The sequence below is a fragment of the Trichoplusia ni genome, chromosome 22 (assembly GCF_003590095.1).
Source record: "Trichoplusia ni isolate ovarian cell line Hi5 chromosome 22, tn1, whole genome shotgun sequence".
NCBI lineage: Eukaryota > Metazoa > Arthropoda > Insecta > Lepidoptera > Noctuidae > Trichoplusia > Trichoplusia ni.
In genome coordinates, this window is record NC_039499.1 from 5,217,599 (window position 1) to 5,241,302 (window position 23,704).

The window sequence follows — 23,704 nt, forward strand, 5'->3', positions numbered from 1 at the left end:
TACCGAGTAATAGCAAAATCCTAAAAAAGGACATAAATAAATAATGTATAATTAAATAGGTCCATTATTTTGTGGGTAGTCATAGATTAGTCAATATAAACATATTTTCATTTTATCGTATTATAGTATAAACAAAGTTCAGTTTAAAAAAAAAAATAGTGGCGTCTCACTTTCTTTTACATTACTTTTTTTCCAATAGTATGATTTCAAAAGGAAATCAGTACCATTAATGTTGAATTACGTTTTATTGATCCTGATTTTTCTTGAAGGAGTTGTCTTTGCTAGTTGCGCAGAAAAACAACCAAGTTGACTATGGTTTGGCCCAATTGACATTTTGTAATTTTTGTGAGATTTTAGAATTTCACCAATTTTCAGCCGTTCTATTTTAAGACAAATGACTGATAACAGTTTTTGAGTTTTCCGTGTTAAATTCACATACATCAGTCATGCTTTGCGTTATCGTGTTTGAGGTTTTACTATGAGAGCAGTCTTGAGGAGTAAGGCGGATTTATTCAGAAGGGTTGATATAGAATCTATTTGGTAATATGCAATGGAAAAGCAAGGGTTGGAAAGGGCGCTGGCTGTGGGCTGTGCTGGTGCTCGCTCTGTGCCCTCTGCTCCTTGCTCAGAAGATCGGTGACCCATACAAGATACTGGGTATACACCGCAAGGCTACTCTGCCAGAAATACGCAAAGCTTATCGGCAATTAGCTAAAGAGTGGTGAGTGTTTATTGATGCCCTAGTAAACTAAGGACAATTAAAAAGATTTATCGTCGATTCGTCTGTAGAATGTAGAACAAACTGTAAAAAAAAGTCTGTTTTATTTATTTACTTAAAAATGTTGTTGTTAATGAACTCGGAATTCTTGTATTGACTAGCTAAATGCTTACTATTAACTGTAGTTAGAAATGAAGGTGAGCTATGAGATTATGAAGTATCCAGCCATCAACAAAGACAACTTTAATTATACTATATGAGTGATGATATCTGTTAAAACCGAGTTTCTAACAAGATTTTATTGCAGGCATCCGGATAAGAATGAAGATCCGAATGCAGAGACCCGTTTTGTGGAAATCAAACAAGCATATGAACTGCTCTCTGACACGGAACGAAGGCAGGCTTATGACTTGTATGGTATAACGAACGAAGACGACCATCTATATAAACCCAGACATGATTACAGCCAGTATGCAAGATTTAGGTAAGAATGTAATGGATTTTTAATTACTTACTTTATGTTCTCCATAACCCAGCATTTTTGTTTTAATATCTCCATTATTGGTTGTTTGAAAAGCGATGACTTGTGTATGATAAGATCACCATTGTATTGTTTCTCTTGAACATTATTTGAGTGCCATAACTCTCATGATGTACAATAATGATTATTCTAAGAAGTGCGGGAATGCTGGACAAGACAATCTCAATGTATTTGTAATCAAAAGTTGTGACAAGTTTTTGAAAGACACTTGCAATTTGAAACTAAAATTATTGGTGTATTTATTGTGTGCCTGAAATATGGTTTAAGAGCTTGGCCTTTACAGACATACTAATGTGTGGCCAAATATTTTTTGAGTCCTGTTTGCAAATTTAATTATTAAATTGAAATAGATTTCATTTCTTGGGTATACTCTGACTACCTAAGGAAATAAATCCTTGTGTTGCAGAGGTTTTACAAACATTTAATTTGCATTTAAAAAGACACCCAGATTCAAAACAAGCATTTGTGGGTGAAACAAATTCTTGACCTGTGAAATGATTGATTGATTGACCACACAGCTCATAGCTTCTTTCATATTTCTTCACTTATACAGTTTACATTTAATATTTCACACAGCAAAAGCTTAACAAAATCTACAAGACAAAAAGGTGCATTCTGTATTCACTGTAAAAAAAAGTAAACTAAAGCTTTCAAGATTATAATCACATGATTATACAAACATATGTATTTGTTGAATTCAAAAAACATTAGTCAGGGTGCATTCCTGTGCCATTTGCAATAACATGAGTCATTTGTTCATTGACCAGTTGGGAAATTTCTTGAATAACAATATTATGAGCATGGAAAATCGCATACAAACTATATGTTACAGATGAGTTACATTAATCACAATTTTAGTATTCACATTTATAAAATGACAAAAATATTCCTAATTCCAGTCACGCGCCATTGCTTCCCATGAAACCTTCACTACTGAAACTGTTTTGTATGCCAACCATATTCTCAATGCCTTTTTATCCATTTCTATTCCAGTAACGACCCATTTGAAGAGTTCTTTGGGACGCATTTCCGTACGCAAGACCAGGACATCACACTGTTCCACAAACTTTCAGTGACGGCGCGGTACGTATTTTTAAGTTTAAAGGCGATACATTATTGGAATAATACATAATAATAATACATACATAATATAACAGGTGATGTTTGATCGAAAATTCATTGAATGCGTAAGATTAAAAATTAATCGGATTTTCTGCACTGCTCCTGTAAGAGCTTTCCCAATATGTCGTGAAGATGGATTAACGTGTCGTCTAAAGCGTCTTAGCTTGTATGTTCAAAAGCACATGACCACCTATAGGACACCAAAGACGACCAATTGTCAAGACAAACAAAATCATTATGGAACAGCTAGAGGCGACAGTAAAGACGAAAGTGACCGTATTGACATATCGGGAACGTGCCCTAAGATATACAAATTATTTTCAGACACTTCGAAAACAACATTTTCGAGAAGAGTATTCACACTCCAGCATTAGTCTTGTTCTACACTGACTGGTGCTTTGACTGTGTGCGTTCGGCCGCGTCATGGCGGCGCCTTGTGGAGGCCTTACAGCCGCTCGGCGTTACCATGGCAACGGTCCACGCCGGCCACGAGGCCAGCCTGGCGCGCAGGGTGGGCGTGCACGGGGTCCCGTGTCTCACCTTCGTGCTGGACAAACATGTCTATATTTATAAGGAGGGGTTGGCTTCGCTGCCGAAAATTTTGGGTAAGTCATTCGCGATATATTTTTTTGAAGTGATTTGTTTTAATCAAATAGTACCTATGTTGAAAGGACTACAGCATGTAAATGTCCCACAGCTGATCAAAAGCCCCTTTTCTCGCAGAGATGGAGCATTGACCTCTTGGTAACTAGGGATGAAAAAATTGTATTCTAGTAAATGGTAATACTACCTACTTCAAGGAATATAAATATGTGTTGGTATGTGCAGAGTTCATGCGCTGGAAGTTCCCGTACAAGCTGGTGAGCACGATCAGCGACGGCAACGTGGACGGCTTCGTGTCCGACTTCGAGGACAACAAGGTCAAGGCGCTGATCTTCGAGGAGCGCCAGACCATCCGCCTCAGATACCTCATCACTGCATTCCACTATAGAGATAGAGTCGCCTTTGGGTCAGTTGTATACAATTCACTAACGCTACTTGTCTTTACTTTAAATTGCTTGAACAATATTTAAAAGTACTTTTTTTATAAGAGGTTTTATTCTATTCTGATTTAGCCATACATTTTTGTGATAACCATTAAAAATGTCCCATAGAAAAAGATCCAACCTTTTTCGCATGTGCCTAAAGTAAAACGGTATGTTTTCCAGTGTTTATTGTCCCAGAACTATCATTGGTTTTTTTGGTAATATCTTAATCAGATGGATGTGGATATTTTATTAGGACCAAAGTTTATCATCGAAGAGCTCCTTCCAATTAGCCACGTACTAAAATTAAATAAGCGAGTATTCACACAAAACGGTAATCCCTCTGCCCGTCTTAAAGCCTTTCAAACAGTCTCTCTGAACTAAAAACAACAATGTATCGTCCCCAGTTTCATCGACATGCGGTCTCGCGACACGGGCAACGTGACGGCGCGCTACAAGGTGCAGCGCCACACGGACAGCATGGTGCTGCTGAAGGAGGACCGCGCCGAGCCCGCCGCCACCGTCAGCACCACCGAGATCCCCACGCAGACGCTGCGACAGCTCATCGAGGCCAACCAGATGCTCACGCTGCCGCGACTGTCCTCGCAGGTCTCCTTATAACTTACATTTTATGCGATGATGAACTTTCAGGATTGCTTATCTGAGAGTAAAAAGTGTAAAAATGGAACCTAATTATTTATTTACCCTTTTTATACATTCAAAATGTACAATGGCAGACTTAATACCTGAGGCATGAGGTCAACCAAACGGTGATGCGGAGATAACCTGTCTGTTCGTCTAATTGTCACCAGGCTATAACTCATAGACTGTAAATGCTAGGCAATATTGTGTTCCTTACTATCTTTTTTTGCCTTCTAGTTTTTCATTACTCGTTTCGAAGTTATAGGGACATGAGCACTCGAATATTCTTAGAAGATGATATACGAGGTTCCAAAAACATTTTGTGACACTATTGTACAATGTAAGATAAATAATAACAAAAAAAAGTTTAATTGAGTATGTGCTGCAAAATATTTTTTTTTTTTAATGATTACTGAATTAAGGAAGTTGTGTTGTGCAGAGCGTGCTGGAGAGCGTGTGCCCGGTGGAGTGGCGCGCGGCGCGGCGGCGGCTGTGCTGCGTGCTGGTGGTGGGGGGCGCGGGGGGCGCGGGGGGCGCGCGCGGGGGCGCGGGGGGCGCGGCGCGCGACGCGCTGCGGGCGCTGGCCCGCGCCGCGCCGCCCGACCGCCTGCACTACGCCTATCTGTACGCGCACAAGCAGCCCGCCTTCCTCACCGCGCTCGCCAACGGCTCCGGTAAGATCACGAAGCATTGTATAAGAGTTAAAACAATGACAATCTACATTTAAAAAAATCTTGTTTAAGAGATCTTTACGATCAAAACTTTTGAAAGTGTAGTAGGGTTTTACTGCCACATTTAGAAAAATGAAGCTTATCTTTTAAACTAATTATACACATCACTATGATTTCATAGTTGGCAATCATATATTTCACCCACAGGCAGCGACGTGTCTGAGATGGAGCACCGCATCGTGATAATCTGGCGTCGCGAGGCCACGCGCGTGCAGTACGAGTGGCTCAACGAGACCTGGCCCAGCTGCGCGCACGAGCACTGCGGCGCCGAGCAGTTCCCCGCCGACCCCGCAGCGCGGGAGGACCTGCTCAAGTACCACGAGAGGCTCAACGAGACCAAGCGCGCGCTCGACCAGCTCATCAAGCGACTGCTCAAGCCCACAGAGGTCATGGCATATGAAGCTCATGTACAGGTACGTTACAAACTTATTGTTTTGATTATGTTGCGTGCTCGTGTTGTTCGTGTCACTCTACGCTCGAGCACGTCGCGCTGCAGTCTAGTCCTAACTGTCGGTGTTGTGCAGGAGCTGCTGGACGAGGCGGCGCTGGGGCGCGTGTGGCGGCTGGTGCTGTCGCTGTGCGAGTGGTCGGAGCGCGCGGCGGCGGGGCTGCGCACGCAGCGCGCGCTCTCCGCGCTCTCCGTGCTCGCCACCGTCGCGCTCGTGCTCGCCGCCGGATACCTCATGGCCTACCTCATGTATGTACAACACTTGTACTGTCGCTGTGCGAGTGGTCGGAGCGCGCGGCGGCGGGGCTGCGCACGCAGCGCGCGCTCTCCGCGCTCTCCGTGCTCGCCACCGTCGCGCTCGTGCTCGCCGCCGGATACCTCATGGCCTACCTCATGTATGTACAACACTTGTACTGTCGCTGTGCGAGTGGTCGGAGCGCGCGGCGGCGGGGCTGCGCACGCAGCGCGCGCTCTCCGCGCTCTCCGTGCTCGCCACCGTCGCGCTCGTGCTCGCCGCCGGATACCTCATGGCCTACCTCATGTATGTACAACACTTGTACTGTCGCTGTGCGAGTGGTCGGAGCGCGCGGCGGCGGGGCTGCGCACGCAGCGCGCGCTCTCCGCGCTCTCCGTGCTCGCCACCGTCGCGCTCGTGCTCGCCGCCGGATACCTCATGGCCTACCTCATGTATGTACAACACTTGTACTGTCGCTGTGCGAGTGGTCGGAGCGCGCGGCGGCGGGGCTGCGCACGCAGCGCGCGCTCTCCGCGCTCTCCGTGCTCGCCACCGTCGCGCTCGTGCTCGCCGCCGGATACCTCATGGCCTACCTCATGTATGTACAACACTTGTACTGTCGCTGTGCGAGTGGTCGGAGCGCGCGGCGGCGGGGCTGCGCACGCAGCGCGCGCTCTCCGCGCTCTCCGTGCTCGCCACCGTCGCGCTCGTGCTCGCCGCCGGATACCTCATGGCCTACCTCATGTATGTACAACACTTGTACTGTCGCTGTGCGAGTGGTCGGAGCGCGCGGCGGCGGGGCTGCGCACGCAGCGCGCGCTCTCCGCGCTCTCCGTGCTCGCCACCGTCGCGCTCGTGCTCGCCGCCGGATACCTCATGGCCTACCTCATGTATGTACAACACTTGTACTGTCGCTGTGCGAGTGGTCGGAGCGCGCGGCGGCGGGGCTGCGCACGCAGCGCGCGCTCTCCGCGCTCTCCGTGCTCGCCACCGTCGCGCTCGTGCTCGCCGCCGGATACCTCATGGCCTACCTCATGTATGTACAACACTTGTACTGTCGCTGTGCGAGTGGTCGGAGCGCGCGGCGGCGGGGCTGCGCACGCAGCGCGCGCTCTCCGCGCTCTCCGTGCTCGCCACCGTCGCGCTCGTGCTCGCCGCCGGATACCTCATGGCCTACCTCATGTATGTACAACACTTGTACTGTCGCTGTGCGAGTGGTCGGAGCGCGCGGCGGCGGGGCTGCGCACGCAGCGCGCGCTCTCCGCGCTCTCCGTGCTCGCCACCGTCGCGCTCGTGCTCGCCGCCGGATACCTCATGGCCTACCTCATGTATGTACAACACTTGTACTGTCGCTGTGCGAGTGGTCGGAGCGCGCGGCGGCGGGGCTGCGCACGCAGCGCGCGCTCTCCGCGCTCTCCGTGCTCGCCACCGTCGCGCTCGTGCTCGCCGCCGGATACCTCATGGCCTACCTCATGTATGTACAACACTTGTACTGTCGCTGTGCGAGTGGTCGGAGCGCGCGGCGGCGGGGCTGCGCACGCAGCGCGCGCTCTCCGCGCTCTCCGTGCTCGCCACCGTCGCGCTCGTGCTCGCCGCCGGATACCTCATGGCCTACCTCATGTATGTACAACACTTGTACTGTCGCTGTGCGAGTGGTCGGAGCGCGCGGCGGCGGGGCTGCGCACGCAGCGCGCGCTCTCCGCGCTCTCCGTGCTCGCCACCGTCGCGCTCGTGCTCGCCGCCGGATACCTCATGGCCTACCTCATGTATGTACAACACTTGTACTGTCGCTGTGCGAGTGGTCGGAGCGCGCGGCGGCGGGGCTGCGCACGCAGCGCGCGCTCTCCGCGCTCTCCGTGCTCGCCACCGTCGCGCTCGTGCTCGCCGCCGGATACCTCATGGCCTACCTCATGTATGTACAACACTTGTACTGTCGCTGTGCGAGTGGTCGGAGCGCGCGGCGGCGGGGCTGCGCACGCAGCGCGCGCTCTCCGCGCTCTCCGTGCTCGCCACCGTCGCGCTCGTGCTCGCCGCCGGATACCTCATGGCCTACCTCATGTATGTACAACACTTGTACTGTCGCTGTGCGAGTGGTCGGAGCGCGCGGCGGCGGGGCTGCGCACGCAGCGCGCGCTCTCCGCGCTCTCCGTGCTCGCCACCGTCGCGCTCGTGCTCGCCGCCGGATACCTCATGGCCTACCTCATGTATGTACAACACTTGTACTGTCGCTGTGCGAGTGGTCGGAGCGCGCGGCGGCGGGGCTGCGCACGCAGCGCGCGCTCTCCGCGCTCTCCGTGCTCGCCACCGTCGCGCTCGTGCTCGCCGCCGGATACCTCATGGCCTACCTCATGTATGTACAACACTTGTACTGTCGCTGTGCGAGTGGTCGGAGCGCGCGGCGGCGGGGCTGCGCACGCAGCGCGCGCTCTCCGCGCTCTCCGTGCTCGCCACCGTCGCGCTCGTGCTCGCCGCCGGATACCTCATGGCCTACCTCATGTATGTACAACACTTGTACTGTCGCTGTGCGAGTGGTCGGAGCGCGCGTCACAATTTTGGTTCCACAGGTGCAACTAATTTCTTGAAGATATACAAGTACATACCCTCAAATATCTGACCCTTTGCGACATAATAGTTAAATAAAAGAGAACTCCATCGCAACCAAGTAAAATTCAGTTCTTCAAAGCTCTAAAAGCTCAAAAATACAAAATCTCATTGACCTTTCATTTCACATACAGACGCGTGGAAGAGGAGTCGGTGCAGCGACAAAAAGAAGAAAGGAAGAAGCAGAATGGCGCCGTCAAGAAGAACAACAACGAACCGAGCTCGGAGCTGAGGCTGCATGAGCTGAGGGCCGAGAAGTATAACGGACTTGTTAGGTACGAACTTACCATGTATGAAGGATTGCAACGCATTGCACGTACACCGACACAAAAACGCGGATGACGTACCACGTCGGTTCAGGTTTAGTCAGTAAAATTCTGACACTACTCTTTCCTCCCCCGAGGGAGTGGGTGCCCACGAGGAATCCCCCGCCTTAACAAAAAAAAAAAGAACTTACCATCACGAGGAACCTTCCGCCCTACCTCTTAATTTCTATGGTCATTTTAATTCATATACTTTTCTTGAGGTTGAGACAGTTTGGTTGTGTGTGACGACCTAATCGACATTATGTGTTTTTGTAAAAAAAAAAGCGACAACCTTCTATGATGTGGAGCTTGTTGCGCCGTTTCTTCTTCACAGCTAGAGCACGTAGGAAGCGGTGAAGGGTGGGCGATACGGGGAGCTGTCAGTGTAACTTTGACTTTGTTTGTAGCCTAGTTTGAAGAAATTTATCTTGATTTTAATTAACATTTTACTTATTTGTAGATTATGAGCACAAATAATCTTACTCGCAGCCACCACAAGAGCCAAGTTTTGTTAAAGTGACTTGTGTTATTGTTTCTAGACTATTGAAGCCCGGTTGCCGAACCATCGTATTACTGGTGGACATGCAGAGTCGAGTGCAGCTTCTCTCCAAGTTTCACAAAATTGTGTGGCCTTATCGCAAGTAAGCACACCTTTAGACAATAATAAACTTTCTTGTATGTACTATGTGCTTAAATTCGATATTAATTGGTGGAAGTAGCCTCCTTCGCCCCTGTAGACCGTACGTCTTACGACACGCGTTCGGCTCGGTTCGGATGTCGTCGTAGCCGATCGGTTTCTTTATATCGTGTGTTTTACATACTTCTAACCGGGCGGGTTATTATAAGTTATCGAAGAATTTGATATTTACGCAACGAAGATGTATTTTTCCTTTTCCCAGTGTGATGCAAATCTTATTTAGATTTCTTAGTTATTTTTTAGAGTTTAAGTTGCCGCTGCCGCATAACAGTAAATATTAAAATTAAAGGTCGAAGTTGTTGAGTAGCAAAAAAAAATATGTTACTCTGAAAATTATTTTTCTATAGTCTATTAGTACGGAGCCCTCTGAGTCGTGAGTGGAACTCGACTTGGTTGCTTCATGTCGTATTTATAGTTGAGCGATATAACGTGTTGCGCCCAGGAACAAGACGCTGGTGTTCGCGTACCTGTGCGTGGAGCGCAACATCGTGTGGTTCCGGCGCGTGCTGCAGCTGTCGCTGGGCGGCGGCGAGCTGCGCCTCAACGCGCGCAACTGCGTGGGCACCGTGCTGGCGCTCAACCCGCACCGCAAGTACTTCTGCATCTACCACGCCAAGCACCCCGAGTGCGCCAAGCCGCACAAGGTAACTACCACATGCAAGTTTTGTATGCATGGCAACCGAAGCAGTTCAACTTGAGCGACAACGAAAACCACATCGTTGAGCTAACGACACCAAACAAGTCATATGTGACGATCAAATTACCATTGAGCGATTAGACTAGATTATTTTTAAGAATTCCTATAATTCTAATGCATTGAATTGAATTTGATTACCGAAGAACTTGTAGCTGAAATAAAACAAAAAAGTCGTCCGATCACAGTTACACTTGATACGATCGGCCCATAGATGGTGACCATCTATGTCATAACGAGTTCACCCATGTTTTGGTAGGCACGTCAAGTTGTAGGTCCTGGCTATTATGTACACATGTTTGACCGTCGATACGGGTAGTCAAAAGCTAGAAAGTCTGATAACCAATCCTGGCTAACTGATATCATGTTAACTGGGTTGAGGAAGTCAGATAGGCAGTCGCTAAATGGTTAATATTGTCTATGGCAGCGCATGTCGCGCATGACGCGGTCCCTGGGCGAGAGCGGCGCGCGCGACCCCGAAGCGGGCGCCTTCATCGGGTTCCACACCGAGCCTGACTCCTCCGACAACGACGACGCGCTCGACCCGCCCGTGCTCATGCAAGGTAATACAGACTTTAAAACTGTATGTGTACGGTTCATAATTGTTTAAAAGGAAATTACCCTCAGCTTTATATGTTCACCTCAAAATCCATCAGCTTTACAGTGTCGCTTCAGGATTATCTTCAATCAAATTTTGCCTCAGATTCCTTAAAAAACGTGTCGTGGTTACTGGTATAAAAAAACAGTTATAAAAGGAAAAAGTTCATCTGAAATAAACATAAAAATTCTAATGTATAAAATAAACTGCATCCCGCCCGCAGAGAATCTTCTGGACGGGCTGGAGAACTGGTTGGACCGGCTGTTCGAGGGCAGCACCCACCGATACTACATCAACTACTGGCCGGACATGACCACCAAGTGAGCGCGGCGCCAACCGCTGTGAGCACTCACCTTTGTTTACTCTCTCCACTCTTACCTTGGCGTAACTAGGCATATTAAAAAAACACGGGCTGTACAGACACAGACCTTTGCATGACTAACATTGAATTAAAAAGTATACGTGTCAATAACACATGTCATGTTTATGTGTGTTTATTTGAGATTTCATGTCCGCCATATTGGAATACAAGTATAGAACGCTAGTTTGCTTCTTAAATAAAGCTAGTGATAATTGTGTATTCTGTCTTACTAAAACAAACACAATAAGTGTTTAAAACTTTATTTATGATTGGTATATCTAGTTACGCCAAAACACTATAGAGAGTTCAAACATATTTATTTTTATTAAAATGAGTTCTCGATTTTTTTCTCGTTGTTAAGAAAATATACTGCCCGGTTATTGTCGTTTTTCGACCGTAGTTATTAATAAGTATGTTAGTTATTCGTAAAGGTATGCCTTAGCGCTGGTACCCGCTGCCAGTTCCAATTCGTAACCCGAAGTCATGAGACCAATTAAGCTGGCTACAAACATTGGCCCAACAAGGGTTGGGGTAAAAGAAAGCTAGGTACAATGTTCGGACCAATGTTTGGAGCTCTGATACAATTGCATATTTCTTTACTTATTGGACGGTTGGTCGCGCTTTCTCGGAACGTGAGTCTGTGTGGCTGAGTACGGTAAGACGATAGCTTCGATCGATAATGTCGTACGAACAAATGTAAACCATGTTTCTGAACGCAGTTCGGTTGAAAACTTCTCAGTTTCTAGATTAAGGAATCTGGAGGACGTTTCTCTGCAAGCTTGGGCTTGTGCTCAATAATATAAAGTGCCTCGATGCTGAACTTGTGATAATCATGATACAGACATGCCTTAAACGGAAATGGGGTAAATTCTATTTACTTTGGCTTAGTTTGTTTTTAATAGAACAGAACGCAGTAATTTTTCCCTTAACCAGTAAGAGTGAAACGTATACAAAGCAACTGTGTACTAGATTTATTATGTTAAAGTCTATACAGCAGTAAAAACTAAAGTGTCTGATTGAAAAATGTTGGTTTCAACCGAATCGTGTCCGGAACATTAGGCCAAATTGTATTAGTGCCTATGTCGAGTAATTAGGCGAACTGACTCTCCTTCGATAGGTGTTAGCTAAATTGTAGCTCAGATGTTTATCAAACAGCAGAAATCAGTGTGAATGGTTTGTTTATATACTTCAAATGATCATATATCTATGATACGACTATTCCTACGTTGTCAACAAATACACTATAACAAAGTAATTTGCTCATACTAACAAAATATATTACCATTTACACTGGCATCTGTCCAGAAAAAAAATGGAAATTAATAAAATATTCACACTTTTATATAAATAAATTAGCTGTAAATTAGCAGTTTGTCTTCACGATATCACAATAACTAGTGTTATAGTACGATACAATAATAAGGACAGTATTACGTCACCGCACCACTTAGATGGTAAACACTACATGTCGTGATGGACATCGATGTCTATTGCCATAGACCAAGTAGATTCCTTTTCTATCGCATCAATAACGCAATCACTTTTCATGGCGTGGCAAAGGACAGTTAGATACTGAGGAGATGATGAATTTCATAGCAATCGAAATTGGAAAATAACTATGCTCAATCTCTTATTCGAATTCGAAGTACAATTGTTATTATTTATTTGGAAAGCTTACATACAAACACATAAAATGCATGTAAAAGCTTCAGACTCATACACTAACCATCAATAACGACCAATATATGTGATGAAAGTACAAACAAACAATGTGCCAGAATTTTTTGATCTATATTTTGTAGCAGATTCTATAGCAATAGAGATTGATATCTATCGCGATATGTAATAACTACTTTACACATTTTTAAATCTTTATACATTCTACCTAGTGCCATTTGATTGAGCTTCGTAATACTGCCTGTGAAGTGCTAGAGTACACAGAATATGCTGGAGAAAGAGTTTTCATTGCCTTTGCCGAGTTTTTTACTAAAATGATTCAACATTTTAATATTGATTTTGTCAGTACTGTAATCTCAATACAATAACTTTGTGTGTAATTATTTATAAAGCAAATGACGTTTATTCACTTTCGTTCATAAATAAATGTCACTCGACCGACATTACAATAATAATGCTCTCTTTTTATATATAAGGCTCGGTGAATGTACCACAAAGGTCGGAATTGCTAGACAAATCGCTGAATTAGTATTCAAATAGTATTAAAGTTGTTAAATTATTTCGATTAACAATCATGTTTATTGTTCCTGAGTGGAGTCGGTTGTCCCGAACAACATACTAGTCAAATGTATTACCAAATGTTATTTTATAATTTAGCTAAATATAATAGTTGTCGCCTTAGTTGGTGTGTATGCTGTCGTGATCGGGAACGAGTGTTTTATTATATAAGTCTTTACAATCGTGTGTTCAAATCGGAATGATATATTGCATGTCACAAGTTTTAATTGTCGGTTAAATTAATTAACTATAATTATTGTCTACAGTTGTTGTTAGTGAAATGTTATCTTCTTTCTTGCCAGTTTAAATGTTTTGCCTGTTGCCAGTCTCAAAAAAATTAACTTATTGCATTGTGACTATGGCTGTACAGTTAGTATTTCGTTTATGTAACTAATTAAAAATAATCATCACATCTCTTCTACAAGATTCAATCCACCTTCATATACATCTGCCTACCTGAACCTGTGGAGCATCCCCATGACTATCCCCATGATATTTATTCATACTTTCTTTGTTTATGATTTCGATTTAAACCACCTCATGAACTACTACTACCTGCTACCCTGGTATCACCCTCATACTTACGTACTTTCATGGTACTTACTACCATCATGTTCTATTATCACCTGCTCTCCTTAGTACTGCCCACATGTTCTATTACTATCTGCTCTCCTGGTACTCTGCCTTTATAATCTACTGCTACCTACTCTCCTGGCACCACCCTCATGCTATCAAAAGTATCCTATGTCCTTCCCCTGGTTGTAAGCTACCTCCCCAACAATATCAGTCAAATAAGTTCAGCCGTTCTGGAGTTATAAAATTTGTAACTAACACGACTTTCTTTTATTCATATAGATTTAAGGCGAATCATATTGTGTTATATATCCGTGTGTATGGTTACAATAAATTGCATTTTTTTTACAAAATGAGTTAGATAAATAAAAAGACAAATTTGTATAAATCTTGGAATTGTATCATTACGTGAATGTTTATATTGTATCTGTTTAACCTTTCTTGGTGGGGACGGACCCGAGAATGTACAGATAAGGGTCATCTCAAATATGTATGTGCATTGTTTAACTTCATAACGCGCACGATTACCTACATAATGTTCTATTTCGAGATCCTTGACCTGTAGAAGTTGCTTGCGTGCCTCTAATACAAGGTCTTGAAGTACCTCGATTACTATTGTTGAAGCAAGACAGTGCGATACACTACGCATAGCTTCGTCTTGCTTTGGCAACAGCTGTCATCCAGCTTCAGATCTTGTGGTAAGCGCGCTCTAGTTATTATATTTCAAAACTTTTATAATCGTTGTTCAATTAGTATTCATTTTACATTAATGTTTGCTGTTATGGTTGCACTTGTTAATTGCGTATTTTGTTTATAAACTGAATTATCTTTCTTGGAAAGTTTTAATATTTTATTATATTGTGCAAATTGCACAGAGAAAGCAACACGGAAATATTTGGATAGGGATGTGACATTTCTTTATCTATTAGTTAGTAAAGAAACCGTACATTAAAATTTCCTTCCACATCCGCAAATCTAATTAAAGATGTGATGGTTGGGTTCCTGCATATATGAACGGATATGGATATTTTAGGAAACAACGTAATATGTTACGTATATTTAACCGCAGCTGACCTATCCCCCCAAATGAATTGTATAAATGTGCTGTTTAACCTTTGTTGCCATGTCTTCTAGTTATAATTATCACCGCGTTGGTGTCTGTATATGGGTTGTTGGTAAAGCTTGTCTATTCATACTAAAATATAATTATGATTGTATTTAAATTATTTTTATTGTTAAGATACACTAAATCTATCCTTTATCTTAATTCCAGTATCGATTTGTACAATACATTATTAAATATTGTTCTTTATTATCGTGTTTTATTTAACTACACCAAATTCTCTTTCTCCAATTATTATTATTTTTTGCTATTATAGGACTAAATCATGATTTAGCACATGCAATTTATTATCAGGAAGGTACAGGCTATAGGTATTTTATTCCCATATGTCGTGACCGCTGTACGGGGACCGAAGGATGTCGCCAGTAATGAATAAAACCAAATAAACGATACTACATCTTTATTCATCTAAGTAATGTTAAGTTTAATGAATACCAGTACCGCCGTATTTACGTTGAAACTTATACATGTTGTCGACCGCAAATCAGTAGTGAAATGTATACTAGATTGACAGCCCCCTGATTTCAAACAGTGAGTTTCAATAATTGTTGTTAACTCTGATTTACGGCCGACCACACATCAAACAACAATAAAAAATGAAAACCGAAAAAACGAAAAGATTCAAATTTTTTAACGGTATTTAATTACTATAAATAAAATATATTTGTACAACAAATGATGTTTTCTGTATAATGTTACTGGCGGTTGCACGTTGTTTTTGTGTTTTTCTGTGGTTCACATGGCGGTTTGGGTTTGTCTCGAAGGCTGGAAGCAAAATTTTATGATTATGTTCTGAGTTACAGCACCAAAATAATACTGAAGGATCTATTTACATAAGTCAGGTCACTGCCAAGTGGTAACTTATGAGAGTCTGCACGATTTTTCATTGAAAAAAACTTGTTAAATAGTAAGATAAGGTCATATCCCGCACATTGCATAAACACACTTCAAAGCATAATCAAATCTGGAATTAAACAGACTTCGCTCGCGCAGTTAACCTCGTTCCACCGAGAAACTCATACATTATGCCGGCTAAGTGACTGAAAACATTTCATTAACAGCTCAACCCAGGCTCGCGACCACTTTATTTATTTCTTTGATGCATATAATTATATTTGTGTGCGGGACTTGCCTGTTTTCTATTGTATTGTTTTGATAATATAACGACTTAACACTCATAACGTAAGCTCTATTTTGAATGAAAATAAATATTGCAATGTTTGTAAAATGTGCTTTAGCCAGTTTTTTAATAATTTTAATACACCAATCAACTCATAATCTTCATATTTAGGATAATTATAATTAACTGGTCTGCACTAAGATACAGCAAACATTTAGATACAACTCTTTTTAAACTGCATTTAATATTGATACACCTCAAATCACTTTTTAATCTAACGAATCATTGATGTTGAAAACAGCTGAGTTGCATTATCAGAGACCTGGCGTTATCAAGAAATGATAAATTAACGAAGCGTGACTCCTTCGTATCAATCGATTGTATTGCGAATGAAAAGATACGTATTTCGTTTATGCTAGTCTGTTAAAGACACAATAACCTTACACCAGTGGACAAACCTACTCATTGAGATGTCTAGCCCATAGCTACATTCAACAATCATAAATTTCAGAGGATAATAAGCAGCGAATACCTTCGGCTCCAGTATTAGTGTTCTTTCAGCTGGTGGGTGATTATGCAGTTAGCTATACCGCTGCCATATCCTCCTGAAATTTACTCAGGTTTACTATATCATCAACTTAACTCTTTAAACCTGCCTAGTGGGCCAGACATCCGATAAAGCTAGACATAGTCAGATTATTTGAATGACTAAGCAAACATGTCCAGCTTTTTATGATTGAACATAATTTTAAATGCACATCCAAAAAATAATTATTAAAAAACAAATGTTTTGTGGTGGTCAGATAAAAATAATTACCAGATTTACACTCAAAAGCTTATCTGAACTAGTAGATCTAGCAGCTTTTTGGTTTATGAACTAGCAACCTGCCTATCAGTAACTGCTCTCTAGGATTTGTCCATTTGTTTTGTAATAGCACCTCTGTACTGTCACAAGCAGTCCTAATGTAAGTCTAGTAAACAAATTGTCTAATGTGTGTCTAAGAATAGTTTCATGTCCTTGAAAAATATTTAGTTTAACATCAAATTGTGGTAATGTGATTGTTAAATCTTGAATTACCTCAAAACGAGTCATTTTAATTCTTAGACTAGATAATTGACCTACTTTTGTATTGAGGCATCCATTTAGTACTTAATATAAATTACCCCAACATATTTTTCTTATTTTGTTTCCCTACCAATATTATGTTATGTGGTGTATCAATATTAAAACTGTCTTTTTTCCACAATATGACAGTGACTATTTAAAAAAATCTACATAATAACTAGTTACAACAATTTACTTATCTAAATACAAGATGAAATTTTAATGTATTAATCGAAAGTAGATTAAACAACACAACATTACATTACTAAAAATGGAAAGATAGTGGACTTACAATTACTGACTAAACTAGGAACAATGAATTATGGCACTGATGATGATGGAAAGAAATTATATTCCTTAAACTAAAATAGCAAATTTAGTCAATATTTGAAATTAATTAGTCGCAATACAATGGACTTATTTATCCCTTGTCGGCAATATCATAATCACAACAAAAAAAAATCGTAGATTTAAACCAATAAGATATATCTCAATTTTGTTGTACCCACAAGTGCCACCATTTGTTATTCCTAGTATAATCTTAATGATGCCTACCTGAAACTGTAGTCCCTACTATGATATTATTATTAATGATGATCATTCTTTCTAGGATTTAGTTCATACTCGCAGTTGGCGTAAGCAATGCCCACACCCATGCCTATTCCAGCTACGATGGGCCATCTCCGATGACTAAAGTAAAAGACTGATACTACTGTACCAAGTATGATGCCACTGGCTGGAAACAGAAGAAAACAATAATGTAGTTTGAAAACAGCACATAATTATATACAAAACTCATTTATGTATGTTGACAGTTACCTAATAGGGAGTAATCTAATGGAGATCAGTTAAGCTTGTAAACTTATAATGTAAACAAGGCATGACTTTGAAATGCCATAATATGTCCATTTAAGTAATTATTTAATCAAATATGTCGACATTGTCAACTATATTACTACAAACACAAATACAAAACGTTATTCTGAAGCTGACTGCTATCTCCAGAGAATTATGCGATACAGAGTTAGACACACAAAAGTAAACATGTTTGCATATACGCAAGGCGGTCATTATGAACATGTAGCAACAAAACCATTTACTTACTTGTTTTAACGATGCCATCAGTAAGGCACATGTCCAACTTGGTACTGTAAGAGTCTTCAGGGTCTTTACCTTTTCCTTTAACCATGTTTGCTAGTAACGGTTGTTACAATTGATGGAGAAGACTGTTTTATAGTTCGGTACACTAATACCGGTGTATTAATAAATAAATATTATAGTAGGGCTTTTACATAATTCAGTAATAAAAAATTTGACAAAGCTCGGTTTGGGTTTGACAGGAGAACTAAAGTGACGTAAAGAGTGACATTACACCACGATCGCCATTTTAAAGTTTCAACCAATCAGACGCGAGGATATAGACTATTAACTGTGATTGGTTAATGTAGCACGTGAAGAAACATTCCAAAATACTGGCAATTATCGCCATATGTAAAAAATTAAATTGAAACTATTCGTTTTTTGTACAACTCTATGCATAGAACTGATAGAACTAGTATCAGTCAGTAAAAATAATAAAGGGGGATATTCATCCTACCGCACTGCGATTATTGCTTTCAAACCAAACAGTGGCTCACTTTCCTTAGTATCCTTATTGCCAGAAAAAGGGCACCAACGCCAACTAAAACTGCTAAATACATACGCTCAATTCAGCAATGTACATGTTTTGGATTTAAGAAAAACAACACTTAACTATTATTACTTCTTTGAGCCGTTTGGGGTTGAAACTTTTGGGCCGTGGGGGCCGAGTGCCAAAACGCTTTTTAAAGACCTAGCAAAGCGTCTCGTTGACACTTCTCGTGACCCAAAGGCTGGCTTTTACCTCGCTCAGAGGATTAGCATTGCCATTCAACGTGGCAATGCTGCCAGCCTTTTGGGCACACTCCCAGCCGGCAGCGACGCCGATGACTTTTTTGATGCTTTAATTTAATTTAATATTTTTTTGTTTTTTAACTTGTAAATATTTAACTCTGTAAAATTGTAAATACATATTATAAGTAACAATTTACTTAACTATTTTCTTTAAAATTCAGTGTGTAGGGTGCTCACGTCGAATAGAAATTCACCTCTTGAATTTAGATTGAGGAGCCACTTTAAAAGTATTGTATCTTCTTTTTTTTAGCCCTGCAGAAGTTTAATTTTTTGAAGGTGATATGCAAAATTGCTGCTAAATGATGCTAGATTTTCATAAATATTCATCGATTACTTAACGAGTTCTAGGTGGCTCCTCAATTCAGACGTTTAGATTGAGGAGCCACTTTTGCACTCAAATATCTACTGATATATTTTGCTGCTAAATGTGGCATTCGTGCTGCTAAATAATAGTGAAATCAGATTTCAAAAATCTGATGTGGCTCCTCAATCCTTACGGACACTACAAAAAATAGTAGCAGTATTCTAAATTTTGCAGTCACAGCATTGCAGTTTGAGTGATTCCGGGCAACGGGCAAGCGGCAGTAACACTGGCGTGTGGGGTAACAGTAATTAACAACGAAATAAATAACAAACATATTGGTAATTAGTATTTTTATTCATTTTTAGGTATTTTTCTACGTATAAATAGATTAATTCTCACTGATGATTGCTCCATCTTTATTATTTATTGCGTTTGCTAAAAATTGAGACTTTGAATTATCAGCGTAGGTATTGAACGTTTATCTTTAGGTTTTCAATTACAAGCACAAATAAACTTTTATGTACCTAAACCAAAAACTAATTTTATATGGTTCGGTATCGAATATGCCACCCAAACTTTCTTCGGTTTATTTCTTGCTAGAGTGCGGCAGAAATGTGCCTTGCGAGCGCCGCACGCTGCGGCCACATTCCTGCCGCGACACACCCTCACTTGCATTGCCATCTGCCAATATGATGTTCACATTATGTCATGTCACTTTATTAAAACAAAATGATATAAAAAAAAACATTAATTTACCAAACGTGAGCAACTTATAGTAGGAAAGTTTCCAGCATTATGGTTTTCTTATTTTATTTTAACTTTGACTCCCACTGGTATTGTTATTCACGGCACGTCTTTTTCATTTCACTTTTTTAAATTCATAAACCTTCCGGCATAGCCTCCTGTACCTCATCTGTATAAATCGGTTCATCGATGGCACAAGGGGCATTGGGTTTGTATAAAGTAGTTACTCTGAAAACACATAGCTACCACTTTTAGTATAATACCTATCAGTTCTCAAAATATTTTGATAGTAACTGTCGTGAGAATGATTCATTATTAAATGATGTAACGGTTTACTCACGCGTATTTATCGGGGTAGCCCGACTCGCGATCCCGCCGCGTCTGCTCATGATTAAGGACTCCGGTTGGGTCCGAAACTAGTCGGGCTACCCCGATAAATACGCGTGAGTAAACCGTTACATCATTTAATAAAGTTCTCAAAATGTATTGAATCTGAGGAGGAGATGTTCTAATGTTCTAAATAATTGCTTTCTAAACATCTATTGTTAGAAGTTTTTCAAGGTACCACGACTTGATCTTGTTATCATACCTGCAAAGAGCCCAAGCGTGGCTCATGCCTACAGCTACGCCAACGATAGGTGGCCATCGATGGCCGATGAAGTAGCATTTTTCTAACAGATTGCCGACGATTAGCCCGAATCCTAAAAACGTTATTATACCGACTGTTTATTGTGAATCTTATCAATAAAAATTAAAATCACCTGATTGACCTAAATACCTGATTTGAAAACAATATCTGTCATGCAAAGGTCAAATCTTTGAAAGAAGCTTTCGTCCTTTGAGAACTTTTTATCATTTGCATCCATTTGTATAATGAGCAATTGCCCAAAAATCAATATTTTTAATTCTTAGTTTGGACTGCAATTTTAGCCATACTCGCTCACTTTGGGCACTCGCGAGCACACGCTTTTTGTTCACTTACTTCAGCCTTGGCCTCAGCCGCGGCGGCTCTAGGTCGGTATATGTCCAATATTCTGGAACGTTTACAAAAGAAGGTTTAGTAAGCTAGGTAAGGTTAACTGGCTGTTTTACATCATTTTCTACACAGAGCGGTATTCGCCTGTTACCTGCAGTGAATCCAAGCATGACTTGCGCCCACAGCAATTCCAACGATTGGAGGCCATCGTTGGCCCTTTAAGTAGTATCTTACCAGTAGTTGTCCAACCAAGTAACCAAGACCTACAAAACGTTATTACCATTAGATATTGATTTAAACTAGCAGTTAGTGTCTTACTGGAATGCTAGGGCCCGCTTTTTTTTAAACATTTATAAGCAAATAAAACCCACAGCTATGTAACAAATACATTCAAGTCACAAGCACAATGACACCCAGACTGGATTACACAAACGCTTGTTCTACGCGGGGATCGAACCTGCGACACGTCGCCCACAGTGGATATGGCGTGGTGACCTCATATTACACAGAATCTCTTCGAGTTTGATACATTCAACTTGCAATTAGGTATTTTAAGGTACTTAATCCTTTAGATTACCTGATTTGAAAACCATGTGCGTCATACAGTCATCAATTCTTGAAATTATATCGTCGTTTTCTTCATCAGGCATTATTTATATGCTTAGGTAAGTAGGTAGCCTAAAATTTACGTTTAATTGTTAGTTTCACGTTCACAACTGGCTATCTAAGTAATAATACGAAATGTGACGAACTTATATCATAAGTAGTTGTACCTGTTACCGGGTCTTTAGTTATAGGATGAATAAAGTAGTTTCATTCGTCGTCGAAAAGAAACCTGAAAACATGGATTTACGTTGACAAGAGCCAAGTCAGTAAGATCGGATTATTTTCTCAAAGTATGAAAGATAATTCTCATGCTTTGAGCATAATATCGGGAATAACTCTGTTCATTAATACCTGCAACTCTTGAAGTAGGTGATACAAACGCCAACGGCGATACCGGTTATATGCGGCCACCTGCGATTGCAGAGATAATACCTCGAGAGGATAGTCCCACCTATGAGACCGTAACCTAGAAGGCAGGAAACTATACTGTTAAATGCACTTTTTTCGTAACATAGGTACAGTAAATTACACAAAACACCTGAATTTATATTTTCTTTTCACTAGAATTTTCATAGATATGACAGAATACAGATAACAAAAGAATCAGATGACAAGATTACAAATCTGTTTATTTATCTTCTTTCAAAGGAGTTTCAAAGCCTTGCGGTCATATTGGACAATCGGATCAGTAGATAAATCAGTGTCCTGGTTAGTTCTTCGTTTCACAACGTCGAGGAAGATAAATAAAACATTCGTTCGTAAGGAGTACATTTAAATGAGCCAGGTGCCTACACAACAACCTTTCCCTAGTTTCAAATTGGCTGGACCATGCGAGCCTTTATTAAACGAATGCTGCTCTCTGTGTTCAGTAATTAGCAACTCTGCTCTGATGCCTTTAATGTAAGCGGGATCAATGTTTTCTTCAGATATCCAGTACCAATAGAAGCCGTTTATTACGTTTACGAACAGTGGTCGCATTTCTCCAGAGGGATTGTATTCCAATTAAAACAGCTTGTAACATAGGTTCAGCGAAACAAATGCTAAATATACAAATACTAATTTTTATTATATAAGAAACTGTTCAGAATTTGGAATTCGAAACAGTTTCTTCTGTTGTGATGACTTCTCTTTCACAAAAGAAGGGTATATAGTGCCGAGATGCCACACATAGATAGGTATATGAAGTGTCATCATCACGTACCTAAATATATGAATATGAATATGAATACCTACTACATCATGCGTTGCGGGTTCACTCATTGGTCGTGCGATACATGATGGATCATCAATCTGGGCCCCGATTCTGCTATTTTACAATGGCCGATGAATGAATGGCAATTGGATTAAATTGAATTGAAATTATTAGATAATATTAAGTATTTTGACAAACTTCATCGAATCATAGAATCTTGCCCATATTTGAATGCTTTGTACAAAAACTCAGGAATTGATTTTATTGGCTTTATTCCACAATTAGATAAAAATATTGTAAATCAATCTACAGGCATTCCTTTTTTTCTGAGACATGAGTGTAGAGTCTGAGTCCGATAAAGAACAGTCGAAAGCTAGTAAATAAGGGGCTGTTTGCTTACCTGAATTAAAAAGCAGGTCAACAAGACATATTTCTAATTTTCCATTGAAGGTTTCGTAATATTCACTCCAAGAAAGCTCGTTGTCTTCACCCATGGTCAACCTTAGAAGTACCTACGTGCCTATGTGTTATGCATTCTGACCTAAAACAATCACGGAAAGACGTTAAATGCGGATTTATAGTGGTTGAATGGATGCGTACTATTTAGATGATTCGTTTGGGCTACATATTTCGGTTATAACGGTTTGTAATAAATTTACGATGCTGATTTACGACATTGCAAGGCAATGGTTTGACAGATTTTCCTAGGCAGGACTTGCTTTCGTCTTTGTACTTCTCTTTGGATAATACTCGAAGAAGGTTCTAAAAGAATTTTGAATTAATTATGGTTTCGGCGAAGTTAATGGCAGATCAGGCATTCTTCTTTACTTAAGCTCCCGATTTACAAGCTTTATCTTAGCTTTGAAGTCTAGGCAAGCTGACTGTACGAAAATTGATAGAAGTGAAATAAATAATTATTTTTTATCGATGGCCTAAACGGTCTTAACGATTAACCGCACCTACCTTAAGGCCTCAAGATGAAACACGCACACTAAAATGCTATAACACTATAACCTTTATTATAGCGTATATGGTTGTGTGTATAGTGGATGTGTGAGTAAAAATTTCCTTTTTAA

The 23,704-nt window shown here is 41.3% G+C and overlaps 1 protein-coding gene and 2 long non-coding RNA genes across 8 annotated transcripts; 1 reads left to right on the top strand and 2 right to left on the bottom strand.

Moving 5' to 3' along the window:
• Positions 1-135: 135 nt before the first annotated feature.
• LOC113504633 (dnaJ homolog subfamily C member 16) lies at positions 136-14,838 on the top strand. 4 transcript variants are annotated; one of them, XM_026887042.1, is made up of 15 exons: positions 136-721; positions 1,026-1,202; positions 2,253-2,342; positions 2,706-2,986; positions 3,210-3,390; positions 3,814-4,015; positions 4,488-4,722; positions 4,927-5,192; positions 5,304-5,365; positions 5,512-7,812; positions 8,198-8,338; positions 8,908-9,009; positions 9,508-9,709; positions 10,187-10,322; positions 10,581-14,838. In XM_026887042.1, exons 1-15 carry the CDS (start codon positions 546-548, stop codon positions 10,679-10,681), a joined length of 4,653 nt encoding a protein of 1,550 aa, XP_026742843.1. In that variant the 5' UTR covers positions 136-545; the 3' UTR covers positions 10,682-14,838. The 4 variants fall into 4 exon arrangements, with proteins under 4 accessions (XP_026742843.1, XP_026742846.1, XP_026742845.1 ...); XM_026887045.1 differs by lacking the exon at positions 5,512-7,812 and having other exon boundaries at positions 5,304-5,476; XM_026887044.1 differs by lacking the exons at positions 9,508-9,709; positions 10,187-10,322; positions 10,581-14,838 and having other exon boundaries at positions 5,512-7,958; positions 8,908-8,994.
• Positions 14,839-15,032: 194 nt separating this feature from the next.
• On the bottom strand, positions 15,033-18,224 carry LOC113504635. Its single transcript, XR_003401582.1, has 3 exons — positions 17,979-18,224; positions 17,430-17,610; positions 15,033-15,414 (listed from the first exon to the last, which is right to left on the bottom strand). It is a non-coding gene; the product is annotated as an uncharacterized LOC113504635 (long non-coding RNA).
• Positions 18,225-19,445: 1,221 nt separating this feature from the next.
• Positions 19,446-23,563, bottom strand: LOC113504588. 3 transcript variants are annotated; one of them, XR_003401578.1, is made up of 9 exons: positions 23,029-23,563; positions 21,788-21,902; positions 21,604-21,665; positions 21,408-21,508; positions 20,982-21,093; positions 20,633-20,888; positions 20,444-20,555; positions 19,867-20,096; positions 19,446-19,791 (listed from the first exon to the last, which is right to left on the bottom strand). It is a non-coding gene; the product is annotated as an uncharacterized LOC113504588 (long non-coding RNA). The 3 variants fall into 3 exon arrangements; XR_003401577.1 differs by having other exon boundaries at positions 19,867-20,082; positions 21,583-21,665; XR_003401576.1 differs by having other exon boundaries at positions 19,867-20,082; positions 23,029-23,559.
• Positions 23,564-23,704: the final 141 nt, after the last annotated feature.